General features: G+C 40.1%; 2 protein-coding genes across 2 annotated transcripts in view; both read right to left on the bottom strand.

Annotated features, from left to right (window-relative positions):
- The window catches only part of pik3cb (phosphatidylinositol-4,5-bisphosphate 3-kinase, catalytic subunit beta), a 55,675-nt gene extending 53,948 nt beyond the window's left edge, over nt 1-1,727 (bottom strand). Inside the window, exon 1 of the mRNA XM_038693595.1 lies at nt 1,491-1,727. The gene's annotated coding sequence lies outside the window, so the exon portion shown is untranslated. The remainder of the gene's footprint in view (nt 1-1,490) is intronic.
- An 11,704-nt stretch (nt 1,728-13,431) lies between these two features.
- Nucleotides 13,432-15,424, bottom strand: foxl2a (forkhead box L2a). Its single transcript, XM_038694173.1, has one exon. It carries the CDS (start codon nt 15,184-15,186, stop codon nt 14,266-14,268), a length of 921 nt encoding a protein of 306 aa, XP_038550101.1. The 5' UTR covers nt 15,187-15,424; the 3' UTR covers nt 13,432-14,265.
- Nucleotides 15,425-16,585: the final 1,161 nt, after the last annotated feature.

Genomic DNA, 16,585 nt, shown 5'->3' with positions numbered 1-16,585 from the left:
ACATTCAGACACAAGCAGTCACAGTCTCTTCCATGTACAGTATGACACATGCAATATAGTTGGCACTGATCCTTTTCCTTTAATCAGAAAGAGGATGGCTGAGAGACATGCTGAAACCTGAGTCATTCTCAAGAAGTAGCCCAACTGTCAATTCACATATTAGTTGTAAAATACTTAAAACACACTCCTTATACATCTTTCAGGTATGTTTTATTGCCAATTCCAAGCACACCAACAACGATTAAAGTTAATATGACTGGCTGGAATAGACACTGCACCCAAACTAGGTAATATTAATCCACACATGTTTATTCATGAAGGTTTTTTATGAATCAGCTTGAGAGCCACTATATCAGGATGATCATCTACATAGCAGCTGAACCCTACCAAAGATATATCTCATTACTGAATCCAATAAAACCAAAAGCTTCATATGGATATGGCAGAGAAGCTGACTAAAGGAATTACTCTCCATAGTTTCATATCCTCTTTTTCTGTCTGAGTTGTTGTTTATTTCTCAACAATAAAAGACACAGCTGTCATCAGTGACACAGCTTGGAGTAAGCACTGTATAGTGTGTCCCAATGATCCCTGAGACTACATTTAGTTTTATAAGTTAGATGGTTTCCTGAAATGGTAACCAATGGCCATGGGGTCACCGATCACAATGAGGAAAAATAATAGGTTGATCTGCAAAAACAGAATGATTACCTATTTGTAGGTAGGAGTCTGTCACATGACAACTTCTTAGATAATACAAAATATGAAATGACACTAACTTGTCTGTTATTTCATAAAACCTAAGGTTACAGTTAAAGTCCAAGTTCAGAGGCTGGGGCCTAAAATAGCTAAGTGCTTGTGTCACTGTTGTCAGAATGGGGAAATTTAACACGTACGCCAAAACGCAGCAACAACAAGTTACAATATAAGCACTTATCAGATTCACCTCGCCTGAGGTATAAAGACTCCGGAATTCCACATTATGCTCTCTTACGGGGGCCACTGAACAAACTTAATTTAGAAATTGGCTACATTTGTTGTTCTCTCGGTAGGCGGATTAAGTCAACAACTCTCCAAACAAATGTTAAACCCTTAACACATCTACAAGGTCTCCTGGCCTATTCGGCATCCAGCTTACTTAGCGGCCTACCCGGGAAACACTTATATTCATGAAATTGCAACTTAAAAACTGTGGTCGCTACCACCGCCCATCACAGTCCAATACAGGCTAATGGACGTCGCGTTACGGCAATGACCGATAAAACAATTCCACCAGACGAAATGAATATACATACATATTGTTTGACAAACTACTTTGCTGATTATGTGTCGAATAAAAATGTGGACTCGCAGAACTTCTTAGTAGGTTATGTTCTCGGAGGCAGGGAAATTATTATTTGTGGATAGCAGCCTAAGCAATGTGAAATCAATTAACAGACTGATTAACGGAGTTTGGGGTCTGTAATTAATAAGCACAAGCGGGGACTTACCTTCAGTCACTCTCTGGTATCAGGTCGTTGAAAAATGTACCGGGAAAACAAACAGCTGAAAGTTAATATTTCTTGTCACGACAGAGTAGTTTCAAATGCAAAATGTTTGTGTGGCAGATCACGCGTTCCGCCCGGCCTCTCCGTACGCAGGACTATCACGCAGGTGAACAGTAGTGCTCGCTTGCTTCCTGTTTATTTCAGAAGGTGAACCACCACCGCTGCTTTTTCCTCCGCCAGCTCTCCCTCCGCCACCAATGTCAAGTCAGCGAGAGGAACAGAAAAACAGGACCTCCGCTCAACATGTTCAAAATAAAAACCCTTCCTGATGATAGCTAGTAGCCCACGTCAGACTCAAGCTGCAACATTTTGATCAAACGGAAAGTCCACCCTGAATTTGAATTCACATTGTTTTATAACACAGAGTTCGGCCACACGAAGTCAGTAGTAGGCCATAAACACAAAAAGATCTGATAGAATAATCAGATTGGATTGGATGGAGTTGGTTCACTGGCATTGAAATGGTGTGACTCTGTATGCAGATGTTTGTTTAAAATACATTAAAAGTATGCCAAGAAAAGATGACACAAGAAAGTCATAGTGGGTTGTAGTGGGCTAATATTTCAGCTACAGAAACTGCACTGTAGTACAAATACACTCCACTCAGAGTACAATTAAAATGGTCATCTAGAGACACTCTAACAACTATTAGGACTTTACATGTATGATTTTTGTATGACTTTATTTCTAGTTGGCAATTAAAAAACTTTGCATTCAAGCTCACAGGCTACTACTGTACATTTCACCAAACAAACGTTGCCATAAAGATTTGTTTTGCTGACTCTTTACTATGCATCTTCTGCAATAGAGGCATCCACTGCAACCCTGAGAGCTGTTGCCCCCTTATGAGGTCTATGTGCTCCTTGATCCAGGTATAAGCACTGCCCTGACCAACTACCAACCAGATGAGTTTCACCTGAGTGTAGGATTCACAGCTGTGAATCACCATGAGTTCACCATGGGTTTGAGAGGGTGCTACAGCAGCTCGAGGGTTTGTTTCCAAATTACAACATCACTAATGCAGCCTGTCAGTCCATCCTACTGTTCACTTTGTTTAAATTAAAGGTCAAAACAGAAGTGTACAATTTTAAAGATCAGCATTAGCAAATATCTATTATGTGGGATGCTCCATCTTTCTTCGTTTGTCCAGTGTTTTCCCTCATAAGTTATTATTATTATATATATAATTCATGATACAATAACACTGTCTGCATTTATTACCGCTTATAAACAACATACTTGACTGAAAAGATCCCTGCTGTTCGAAAGTGACACGACAAGGCTTTTATTGTGAAGGTCTCATCTTCTTTCTTCTGGTTTAAGCTGATTTGTGCAGTTCTCCAGTTGAGGCATGGAGGGCTCCGGCTGTCTTCCAACATCCACATACCACCGGCACAAAACTTCTGAGTAGTGATTTCACCCGGAAACACAATATTATTGAACCTCCTCTTTATGAAAGCCCGGAGTCTAGTCTGTTACACAAGCACAACATTCAAATTGGAACCGCCTCATATGAGTCGTTAAGATAACCTACCTATCTTTTGACGTAGCCTAATTGATCTTGTTTTTAGCTCATAGCCACCAAGTTAAGCCACGACACATCTTTATTAGGCATTTATTTTTTGAAATATGCAGCCTGCTAGAGCCCTGTAAAAGTGTAGGCTATAGTTTGCCAGTCAATGCTGAACTTTGATGCCCTCTAGTGATCAAACGGGTTATTACTTATTTCAAAATATAATGAGCTCATGCTTTATGAAACAGGGCTGATGTGTAGGAATGATACTTTTGATTGTCATGGGAAATGTTGGGGGTTTGCTCAGTGCAACCTTATGCACACACTGGTTCATCAGTCAAAAACTATTTTAAAGTCTAGCGTCCTATAAACAAAATTGCTGGGGATAACTGCTCCTCACAGGAACACCCAGCTCACACTCACCGTGTACACAGCTAGACGTTGCAGTACAACCATAGTTGGCCACTGAGCAGCTCCACTGGAGCAGATGACTGACACTGACACTGACACTTCTGACTGCTTTGTGGTCACATAATGTAAAGAAACAAGTTTGAACTATAACTATGTAATCTGTTCTATGTTGGATGTTGATGTGTTAAAACTGAGATGATTCAACATTAAGTTAGATAAGGATAACAATACGCTACTGGGTTTCTGCATACATGTAAATACACTTATAAATACCACCCTGAGTGTTTATCCTCTCAATTGTTCCTAAAATATGTGTTTTATTGTTAATTTTCAACTATTGAGCTTAAATATATAGCAAAACATAATATTCCATAATGTCATGTGTGGCATTTTACTCCTTTGTTGCATGATGTCCACATACGTGGACAGTTAAATAATATTAAAATAAAACAGAATTTAAAAAAAAGGAAAATGGATTTGTTTTTTAGCTCAATTTTGAGTAATAAAAAGAATCTTAAGAAAATATAGATGATGTTTTTAATAATTCATGCACGAGAGGGCTAAGGTTGGTTTGGTCAGCAATCAGTGAAGCTGAATGCCCCAGCCATTTTTTCATTACTATTAGCTAATCATTTGTATGTTTAGTCATTACTTTCAGCTATCTGCTGGATTTCAAACATTTATCCATTACTTTTAGCCCCCCGTTTAGACTTCTGTGCTTTCTTCCTAACTAGTTTTCACACATTCACATTATTGCTACAGGCATAGTGTTGAGGCGTTAAAGCTGCCTTACATAGGTCCATCCATCCATCCATCGTCAACTGCTTATCCTGTGTACAGGGGGGCTGGAGCCAATCTCAGTTGACATCGGGCGAAAGGCAGGTTACACCCTGGACAGGTCGCCAGTCCATCGCAGCTTACCAGAATAGGTTTACATGGTTTCATTTTCACGCCGTATTTTTGTCATACTGCACATTGCTGCTGCTCCTCTTTTCAACCTGTGTGCTGAATGATCCGTTTTAGCTACGGAGTGAGGACTTCTACAAAATCTTTGTTGGGAGTTGCGCATGCACAGTAGGCCTTGTTAAGGACTACTAGCCAACCAGAAGCAGAGTAGCTAGGGTCCTGACAAGCCAGTAAGAATTTAAGAATTTACTTTATTAATCCCAAAAGGGGAAATTCAATGTTCTCACTCTGGTGTTATTAGTTTTTTTGTTTTTTTTAGTATACACACACAGAGGGCTGTTTCACAAAACCAAGATAGAAGTGAGCAGTGGACGTTATATGTCACTCAAGAAATGTAGCCTATGGCACACATACTATATAGGAGTATGTACACAAGTATATAGGCCTATATCATTTTCATTAGTTTTCATAATTGTTGGCTATAATATGCTCAATTATAGTCCCATTTCAATAAGCAGGCTATATTGTAGACTGTTTATTCATGAAACAACAGGGAGAGGACACCACAAAGAGTTTTGACCTTTTTTTCTCTCCCTGGGATCATCTGCTGCGAGCTTGGGAGAGAAAACAATGATTAATACATTGTGTTACAGTCATGCTTACAGTGTGCTTTGCATGTATCACTTTGTAATTGCTGGATTTACAAGTCAGTGCCAGGGTTTTTATTGATATTTTATTTTCTTAATTTTTTCAAGTGTGTTCAGACATCTGACAGTTTGTAAAATATATATCAATTAGCGCAGCAGGAAGTGTTCATCTGTGGATGTCCTTCAGGTAATACTTAGTACATTGGCAGACTGGCTGTCAGACTGTAGGACTACAGACTCAGGGTCAAGTTACAAATATGATACAGTATTTTCTATGAGCACCACGTCACTGACTTAATATCTGTTATCCATACTGACTAAACAAGTACACCATTTTCACACAAAATTGACAAACCTCCAGCCTCTCTGTCAATATATGCACTGTTTAAAAACATTTGTTAAAAATGTTGCTTGCAATAAAAAATGGTAAATAACTGAAAATGCTTTAAGAAAGGTTTATTTGCCCCCCCCCCCCCCCCCCCATATATATATATGAATTGAATAGATAGTATGTTGATTAGTGGTTGTAATTAATACATTTGCTGAGTGACATATTAACGTCCACTGCTCACTTATAAGGTCTGACATAACGTTATCATTCATGGTAACATTATAATTATGACAGTTTCAGTTAGGAGCAGTGATATTTTTAGCTACTTAGTTATTAAGTCGGTCCTCTATTGTCTGCCATGCTTTTTCTCGCTGTTTTCATACTGCGGCCGTGTTTCTTTCTTTTAAACCTTCTTGTAAACCTTCTTTACACACAGTGAGTAACAGCGAACTGTATACGTTCCAGAACCAGCTCAGCAACCTAGGCTGGAGCAAGTATTTCAGAGTGGTGAGTTATTAATTTGTAACAATTTGATCTTTCATACAAAAGGTTTTAACTGTGCACTGTCTCTACATCATGGTAACAACTTTGTGTCCATTGACAATCTAACGTTTGGTAGGAAGAGTGGGGGTGAGGGGAGGCAGCAGGTGGACTTCTTCTCTGTGCTGCAGCTCAGTGTGTTTCTCCACCAGTGTTTTTGAGGGCGTGCCTGACTAGCAGCTAAGCTTATGACGCATGTTACAAAGTGACACAACTTGTTAACGGAAGTAAAGGCTTGACTACAAACAAGCTGTTTTCAGTCAGTTCAGAGCAGTGTTTTCTGTGGGAGATAGGAACTCCCTTTGGGGTGGACTTTGGGCTTTTTCACTTTGCAAAACTTACATGCACAAAAAAGATATATAACTCAATAAGGCATCTGTATCTATTGCTGGAGGATTTATCTTGATGTACATATAACTCTTTTAGTTGTTTTAGACATGCTCAATAACAATCATGTATTAGAAATGGTCAAATAACAACTTTTGTAGTCTGAGTCTGTCGCTGAAGATTGTTTAGACTTTTTTCATGGTGTCTCTGGGTTTTATAATTACTGCTGATTCAAACAACAGGGAGAGGTGAGTCAAGTTACAAAAGTATCTTTCTCGTGTCACAAGGGGGCAGCAAAGATCCACACAGCACAGGTTTTATTAACTGAATCAGTTTCAAGGGAGAACAAATGAGCACTCTCTCAGAGTAAGCACATTTGGATGACTTCTGTAAAATATTAAGATCCCAAGAAGACTGCTTTCAATGAAAGTTGAATGATGGTATTCAGTGTTACTGCACATGGATACTTGCCTGGTTACAGTGCTAGCTGGCCTTAAGAAGTTCACAACAATGATCAGAACCATACTATGAAATAGTTTTGTCAAAGAGATGTACATTTAAACAATGTTTTCAGGATGCACCTCATCAGTGATACAGAAATTAGGCTATATCATATGCAGTATGCGTATGTTTGACCTACGGGTGGGCAGGGATGAAAGGCTCTCCCTCAGAGTTCCCATCGTAACATTCTCATTGTCTGAAATTTGCTAAAGCTGGGCTCAAAGGGAGCAGCCTATGCAGTGTAGTCCTGGGTCCAGCATGCTCCCATTACTGCTCCTCTTATTTGATTAAATGTACCCTAACTCAGTCCAAACCCACACTGTGCATAATATCATCACAGATTACAAGTGTGTAATAAAAAGCACATTGAACTTGAAAGGGCACCTTATGTGAATGCGTATAATTATGGATATCAAAATATCATCATTTGTTTAATTGTGAGGCCTTGCCAAGAGGTATGTAATTGCTTGAAAGATATATGGCTGACACTGGATTGCAGGGTCTGAGATGTGACCTGGGACTGGGTTTGGCATGTACAGAGGCAGGGCAAGGGTCGGGCCTAAGGCCAACTTCCTGTTTTGCGTGTGTATGTTATAGCCAACAGAGAGATACTTGTTTCAAAAACCTTTTCATTTATATGACAATTGCAAAACAATATGACAATAGAATTATTGAGAGATACTACAATAACAGCCAATACCTGACTCAGTCATCACTTAATTTAATTGAAGTATGTGTCATCAAGTCTGTGTATTACCTCCCATGCAACTTGTATCCTAACAGGGCTGCACTACACTGTTATGAAATTTAAGGAAGTCCTGGAATTATAAATAAGAGGGCATTTTAGAAATGTTTTGGTTGTGAAATAAGATCAGAATATAGGGATCATATCCAAATCAGGTTATATTTCTATCACTGATAGTGGGCTCATGGTAAATGGCTTGCAGTGATTGTATGTCTCACGCCATCCCCAGAGGTCAGCCAAAGCCTGACCCAGAAGTTGTACTTGTTTATTATATATCCTACAGTATTAGAAGAACAGGTGTTGGCCCTTAATGATCCCTGTGGGAATTTGGTTTCATCTTTGATTAATTGGAATGTTAACAGGAGAAGAGTTAACCTAATAGCTTCTTGTTGCCAACCCAACGGAAGTTTTTAGGGGGCGAGAAAGGAAAGGGGTTAAAAATAGACCCCATCAGTGCACGATGGGAAAAGAACCACCATTTAAATCCCGACAAAGCAATTTGCAGCTCATAATCAAGAGAACGGAAACATTTTATCGCATTTCCCTTTACAGTATAAGCTGGCCAGTTCCGCTACAGCCACAGCAGAAATTAACATCACCCAAATGCTGGTAAATGCTGGCTGGTGCGTTACGTTGTGTTATGTGCCAACAGTTATCGCTCGGAGGTGGTATCACATGACGTTTCTGGATGGAGTTATTTTTCATCATTATAAATGGGATAGCAGTTAGTGTCATACAATAAATAATATAGGCTAATAGCATTTTAGAAAATCATTTTAGCATCCAACACCTCTCCCCTGAAGGTCAGAGTCAGAGCTCCCCCCGATTTGGCCGGACTGCTCAGCGATGGTGCGTAGGCTATGTGACATTTGAGTGGCCCGGTGGTGGTTGTAGGATAAACAGAGGTCAGAGCGTGATGATTTTTCTCTGTGAATAGATGACACTGGTGTGTATTTATAGACACAGTATTTCTAGACATTTGATGAACCTCTGTTGACCAGAGTCCAGTCCAGTTAACAAACGCACGGTTCCTATTTATAAACGGTGGCGGTATAATCAACACACTCTATTGTAAGTATTTGGACTTATTAAAGAAGTATTACATGTAATCTATTGTTTCGCGGGGTTGTCATTAAGATAGAAATCAGCAGTCACTGAAAACATCACGTAGATCACCGTGACAAGTTGGAGATGCACCAGAGGAGCGTTCTGAAAATAAACAGCTCTATATTGAGTAATGTCATAGAAATAGCAGATAAACGGCGGACAGAATGAAACTTCTGCTCCAACAAGAGAGAAAGAAAAAAACTCATGCTGATTGGAACAATTGCCGGATTTTCTGCGAATCAAATCTTTGCATATTTTCCTGTTTGGAGCAGATGTATACCAAACAGTGGTGACCCCCACTCTCCTTTTCAATGGGGTTGGGGTGATGTGCACCGCTTCTAAGTGGAAACTGTTGCTCTTCAATCTCAAACATTAGCGAGAATGCCAGGAATTCAATTGTGTGCTGGCATTGGGAAACCTGCAACCTGCGCGTGACTTGACCGGCCGGGTCGCATCGCCGGTGCCCTGTAGAGCGTGCAGGCTGTCGTGCCCAGAACGAGTTCAGGTACGCTCCTGCGCATGTGTGTCTGAGGGTGTTTGTGTTTTTGACGAAGAAGAAGCGAGGGTCAAATGTGTTTCTTCTACAATGAGTTGACCTCATTCGTCTTGTTGATTATAATCTGTCATCTCTGAGAGCACAACAAAGGATGCAATCACGGTTATTCAGTGCGCGCTCAGCGGAAAAGACGCATGAAAGCAAAACCGCACATTGCCCTAAACCTTTTCACCTCTTACAGAAATAATTGAGATTTAACAGAAACATCGATTCTCCACCTATACAATAGGGACAAGTGTGGTAAGAGCTAAAGTAATTGTTGTTTTTGTTGCGCGTCCGCTAATGCCACGCGCTGTCAGCCTTTGTTATTAGGTTCATATATGGAAAAACAGCCTATAATGTCCATATATGGTGAAGTTTTTGTTTAAGGTATAACTCACAATAATGATAAACTAAACGTTCGCCAGCTAAGTCTACAATGGGAAGTCTATTTAATTGAAAAGTGAAACGGCCTGGTAGAAATGAATTTAATTATTTTATAAGTAAAGGGTCATTTATTTCACGTTGTCTGTAGCACATGTTCTGAGCAACCAAGGCGCAATATATGTCCCAAAACGAAACAACATGCACATCCTGGTTTTATAAAATGTGAAAGAGGACTATATTTTAAAGCCGGCCTGTGTTGGAGCCATGAACCTCGGCTGGCCTTATCTCTCTCAGCCCCTGAGACATCCTGTATGCAGGCCCATTGTTCCCGGCCGCCCGGCTGAACTGTCAACCTTTCTGCGCAAATGCACACCTGCCGCGCCCGAGTCCACCAGATACAGATATATTCGGTTTTGGGGGAAGTTAAAGAGAAGATGTGGGGTTTAAACCCCCCAAAAGGTGTAGCCTATTTATGTGTTGCATGCATGTGTTGCAGAGGTTGGACACTGTATGGGTAACATACGGGGAATAGCTAACAAACAGTCCATTTTTGTCGACAAACAAGGACTAGGCTGTAAGCAAGATAAAAACAAATAAACAACATAATCTATCATCACGAACTATGGCTATGTTTTAGCTATATATTCACCCAAAAGCTACTGTGATGTCTGGTAGGCCCATGCTGATAATAAAAAAATATATATATTCACGATACTGTATAGGCCTATATAAACTCAACTTGTGTTTGTTTTTCTCTTTGTGAAAACCGCCCCCCCAACCCATTAAAATGATGTATTGCGTGTTAACTGATGTATTACAACGCCTAAATCAAGGAGAACTTTAAAATAATCAAATCCACCTCTGTCTGTATGGTTTATGTAAAGGTTAGTTACACTCGCCGAAACATAATTTCTTATAAAACACTTGTATTTATTATTTTTGGGAGAATGTTTAGGATACACTTGCCTTTCAAACGCGCCCTTATCTCCTTATTGTTTACAAAACATTAATGTGAGGAAGCAGAGAATGTACACAGCTACAATTCAGGCTCGCTTCGACGCTCCCTCTGCACAGGAGGATGGACCGTGTCAGTGTTACTCTGACTGGGCAACATCGACTGGGACCACGATGGTTGATTAGCACCGAAGCTGAAGGCATTTTCACTTCGTTTTACACAGGCGTATTAGGCAAACGACGTAAAGAGCTTGTTTGTCCTCATTGATCCCGACGGCTGGCTTAAAAAAAGACGCTTTTGTATAGGCCTATGTTCGACCATTTAGCCAATATAATTAATTATGCAGAATTTGGCTAAGGGATGGACGGAAAATGTTCTCTCTGTGAGTTCCTGCAATACTTAACTTTTAAATGTCCTCTGAAAACCAGTCTGCAAAGGATCATTCTGTAGCATAACTGGTATAAAGATATTTACATTTACATTTATTCATTTAGTTGACGCTTTATACAGAGATATACAGTGTTTTACATGGACTTTAGCAACAATAAATATATGTATATAATGAGAATTTTATCTTTCAACATTTTGGACTTCGTGTCTTTCTGACCTTTTTTGTTTTAAACAATAGGCCTACTTAAAAAAAATAAAAAAAAATAGGCTGCATACATAAAAGCAAGTCAACGCAACTTTAGGCTGGTTACACACAAAACATGTAGCCAACATAAAAAACATATATGTTAAAAATGAATCTGTGTTAATAATTATATAAAAGGTTTTTTTTGTTCTATTTTTCCTCATGATGAATTCCTATTGTTGTTTTCTGTTGCGCTCGTTGCATTTTTATTGCCCCCTTTATTTGAATTTAAGCTGAGGCGTTTAAAAGATAATAAACTTAAAAATCTTTAAATCTACAGGTTTACATATGGGAAAGTATCACATATAGAGAACCCTTTCAAATGGTGTTACACATCCAAACAACCCTTCACTAATTCCAATACCATGGCACAATAATGCTGCTATTATCATAAGTAGACCCACAATCTTAGGCCTACTTAGGATAATAGAAGCAGCTATTTGTCAAGAGATCATTCTGAAATTGTGTTGTCGTTTTAATTCGTTGTTGGGTCACTGATATAGGCATGGGCGTGAATGTGTTTTCTTTTTCTTGGATGGTGAGCCTGTGTTTTACAGTCGATGTGGAGCACAGAGGGTGGATCAAGGTGAATGTGTGAATACACCTCGAGGCGCTCTAAAGTCATTTTGAGAGATCCTGGACTATGCTGGGCTTCAGCCTGAACCCCGGCGCCAGATAGGCCTGCGTCTGAGCTGTGAAGGATGATCCCCCCATCTATTTCTAATCTAATTTACAACGAGCTGTTAGATGTTGTATTCTGTAATTGGTCCGCTATTAAAATCATATCTGTGAGGCTCTGTCAAAACAGTAAACTTTAAGTGATACACCACTCAAATGTAAAAGTTAAATCCAGACGGCACTAATATATCTATGCGTTGTGATAATATAGTGATTATAGGAGGGACGGGGATCAAGTCGGTGTATTAGGGCATTTCATTCGTCAGCATCTCTCTTTTATCAAGAGGCTAGCTGGCCCTCAGGGCGACGGGACGATCCTCTGGGACTCACGGCAACGTGTCTACGTAATTCAACAGGCTCACACTAAAACACAATTTAGGAGGAGGAGCTGTCTGTCTGAACTTTATACTTTCATCCTCCAGAGAAGACTCTCCGGCAGCCTACATCAATAGATTGCAGCAAAGTGACTGTTTGATAGGACAGCATGGGACTGCGTGTGTGTGAAGTCACACTTTGCTGGTTATCATAGTCACCTGTTACACGGCTTTGCATTACCAATTTTTTATTACACTTCCTGTCTTTGTTGACTTTATTTCCTAAATGGTCCATTTAGGAAATAAAGTCCATTGACGTTATTGTATTTCTTGTTGGCAGCCCTCACAGGTAACATCTAGACCTACAGTTAAGAAGGAAAAACACAACTAATGCTACATAACACTGGCAAATGTGTCATGATATCCGAATTTTATTATTATTATTTTTTTATTATTATCATCATATCATATTACTTTGTTATCATATTACTTTGTTAACATAATTATTCTTTATTATTATCTGTCCCGTTGTTTTTGCTGCTGTTATTTGCTGTTGCGGACTATAAAAGTACATTTAGAAATAAAGGACCTAAACTAAACCTCTTATTGTTGTTGTTCCTTATCACATATGCAACGCAAAAGACATCATATTATGGGTTGATAACTTTGAATTTAATCTGTGTGTTTTTAGTTCTTTTGCCGTGCTTGGAATTGAGCCGTTAAAAAATATAATAAAATAATATACCCGAGGACGACGATCGCCTCCATGCATCGCCATTTTTTTCACTGGCACGGGATAATTTGCATTATCCCGTGTAAAATACAAATTATATATATTATTATATAAATGACATATATATATATATATATATATATATATATATATATATATATATATGCTTAGTTGGGTATGATGCCTACTGCATGTTTTTCTGTAGAGCAGTTGAGCAGTAACAGCCTGAAAACATTTACACACGACATTTTAAATAGCCTGTGGGACACAGATGATCAATTACACTGTAAAGTAAATGCATATTATTTTTGTAATTATCATTATTAATATTATGATTTAGTTATTACTGTTGGTGAAATGTTTTCTATTGTATCTAGCCACACTAGTGGGGTAAATTGGCCCTTAATAGATGGCCTATATTACAATAAATAACCCAAAAGTAATATATCCCTGGCATTTCTGAACAAACTGTAAAAATGACTGTAGGTTATATTAACAATATAGTACTTTTATGCTGCATTACCTACACAGAGTTTTGTATTGTTGATAGCTGTTTGTCTAGTGCCAACAGTGGTTATCACAGCCTAAAGCATAAAACAGATTACTTCATGACCACTGCATTACTTTAAGAAATACAAGTTTATTAAGAAATTCACAAACCTAGAAAAGAGGGAAAAGTGCTAATTAAAATGAAACATGGCCCCAACATGAATGAGACAATATAGCTAATCACGTTTATAAAAAAATAATAATCAGAAAGATTAACAAAACCTGGCAGTGGCTGGCGTCATATTGAAAATTGTATCATACATACATATGGGATCAAGAAATATGAAAAACCCTGAATTGCATTTTTGGCAGTCTGATGGATCTCTACACACGCTTTCACCTTTTTAACCCAACACAGTTCACAACCATGACACGAGGTGAAGCTTCACGATGCAGGCCTGACTCTTTACTAAGAAGGCCAAATTGAGCTCTGATTCAATTACATATTAAAGCACTGGCTTAATTAGGGCATCATATAATCACCTTTCATTTGGCAATAGTTAGGATAAGCCGTGCGTAAAGAAATAATTACGCATACCAATAACACACAGCTGCAGCAATGTCAGCAATGTCTATCCCCGTGAAATGAAAAGCTTTTCATAGGCACAATTATGACTACAATACCAAGTTAGGGCCATCAGTCCAAGTGTAATACAGGCGCACGAAATGGCTCCCAGAGGTTGTGCTACCTGGTGTGTCCGGATGTCTTTATCTCCCGATTCCATTTTGTAAAACTTTCTCGACATCAGCTCGCGCATAACTCCCCATTGGCACTTATGGATGTCAGCTGGACCCAAACAGCTCGTCAGAATAGTCTCTTCAAAATACTCTTGGTTCCTTTTGAAATCACAGGAATTAACTCTTGGTCTTAGAGTCCTCATTTAACACAGACCATTTGGTAAACTTTAAATATCAATCCTTGTGTGTAACGCCGAGTGTTTGGTCTCGTGTTCCCAGTAAGAGCAGTGCATCATTGAGAGCTCCGCGGGCTGGCGGGAGCAAGCAAACTGAAGGCCCGCTCCGTTACTGGAGGACACCGGAGGTGGTGCCGCGGTGGCCGGGCTCAACTGCTGGGCATGATGGGGATGCGCGGGATGGTGATGGTGACTCATGCCGTTGTAAGAGTTCACCATGCTGGGGAGCGCCATGCTCTGCACCCGGGAGTAGGGGTTATAAGATGAGGGGGCTGACAGCCCCTTCACGTTCACCGGACTCACGTTGCCGCTGGCCATCTGGCAGGACGTGTAGGACATCGGAGTGGGCGGCTGGCCTAGCGACCAAGAGTTGTTCATGAAGCTAGACTGCAGGTACTTGGGTGGTGACAGGTAGCCATAGCCGTCTCCTCCGAACAAGGACTTGCCCGGCTGGAAGTGCGTCGGTGGAGGTCTGAACGGCCGCTTCATCCTGCGGCGTCTCCTGTAGTTCCCCTTCTCAAACATGTCCTCACAGGCTGGGTCGAGTGTCCAATAATTCCCCTTTCTCTCCCCGCCACCCTCCCGCGGAACTTTAATGAAGCATTCGTTGAGACTCAGGTTGTGTCTGATACTGTTCTGCCAACCTTTTTTATTTTTCTCATAGAAAGGAAATTTGCTGATTATATACTGGTAAATACCGGACAGAGTGAGGCGCTTCTCTGAGCTTTCCCGAATGGCCATGGCAATGAGAGCGACGTATGAGTACGGTGGTTTCTGGGACGGATCCGGCTTCTCCGGGACTTTGTCCTGGGCCGGCTCCTCTTTGGGTCGCTCTTTCTCCTTGGTCGTGTTGGTGTCATGGATCATTAAGGCCATTGCGTCATCCTCCGGGTTTTGGTAAGTGGCCATCATTGCGCACACCAAAACAAAACAAGTCCAGTCCAAATTTCGAAAAGCAAACCTTTTAACGGCGCTTGCAACCCCGATGAGCAAAATTTGTGTTGCAGGACCTCAGGATGCACCGCGAAACGAAAGCTCCCAAACTGCGCACAGAGAAATCTTTATTTTGCGGCTCAATAGGTGTCAAGCACCAGACCTTCCTCTCTCTTCAACAGGAATATTTCTACACTGGTTTCTGATGGAGGCGCAACCCAAGTTGTGGTTTGTGAGACTGTAAGCCCAGCCCTTTCCTACTTTTTTTCAGGTCCACTGACAGGCTGCTTTTCTCCATTGCTCTCTACTGGGCGACGTAGTGCCCTGTGATTTGTGCGTATTTGAGTTCCGCCTCCGGTGTTTACGGTGAATGAAAAAGTAATCATGTCTTCTTAACATGTTGAAATTCGTTTATATCACACTAGGGTCAAAATAGCAACTATGGACAGTAAAAATATATTTGCACTCAAACCTCAAACAAGATAGAAATCATTGAGAAACATTCAGTGCTGAAAAACTATGGGCATTAAAGTTTAACTTTCAGGAAGTTGTTAAAGCACATAGGCTATCCTATTTTTCTAAATTCTATAGTATAAAAGACTATTAAATATTTTTCTTTTGCTTTCAGGGTTAGAAAGAAACAAAGAAAGAAATCACTGATTAAATGAATTTGTGATATTTTCGTACATAATGCAGGACAAAATCAAATACTTGGAACAAACTCTAAAACTCTAAAAGTCATACTTTTGTAGATTTGTTTCACGTCCCGCGAGCAACTTTCACACATCTTAAATGTAAAATACAATAAGTTAATTTTGTCTCCTGGACAAACAGAAGACATGCACATTTGCAAGCGGCTGCATGTCCACAGCTCTAAGAAAACCTGGATAGATAGTGCTGCATAATTAGCTCACAGTGAGAAGGAAGCGCACGGAGAGGTATACATTTCTCTGGCCACCCATGAGGGTCCCCTCGGCTTTCCTTGGGAGTGTATTTCCGTGCTCTGGGAGTCTGTGCAGGTGGAACAGCATTGGCATGTGTGTCATCACCCTGCACCCAGTCTGCAGCCTGGCCGCAGCAGCTGAACCGCGGTGAGAGCCAACCCTCTCTCAACGTGCAATTACCACAGAGTCACAGTTTCAAGCGTTCCAGCGCGGTGTTATTTCTTGTTCCAATGTCCCTTTCTCATGTTTAAGACGCAGAGCATTCCCCGATAATCTCAATACCACTATCATGCCTCTGCTTTGTAAGTATTTGGCTTAGTTAAAACATTACATCATTCAGTATGTTAATTAGAACAGCTATCAAATAACACAAGAAGAGATCAACCAAGTTGTCAATTTGCAGATCAATGAAATTCATGTTGAACCAAAAATAG

This window comes from Micropterus salmoides, unplaced genomic scaffold, assembly GCF_014851395.1.
Source record: "Micropterus salmoides isolate LMB-PRFRI ecotype aquatic unplaced genomic scaffold, ASM1485139v1 Ms_hic_scaffold_3, whole genome shotgun sequence".
Classification (NCBI taxonomy): domain Eukaryota; kingdom Metazoa; phylum Chordata; class Actinopteri; order Centrarchiformes; family Centrarchidae; genus Micropterus; species Micropterus salmoides.
The sequence above is the reverse complement of the archived record's forward strand: the minus strand, read 5'-3'. Positions and strand labels throughout refer to the sequence as shown.

Bases quoted from the DNA above. Each gene is read 5' to 3' on its own strand.
- foxl2a (XM_038694173.1), bottom strand. From the start codon at position 15,186: ATGATGGCCACTTACCAAAACCCGGAGGATGACGCAATGGCCTTAATG.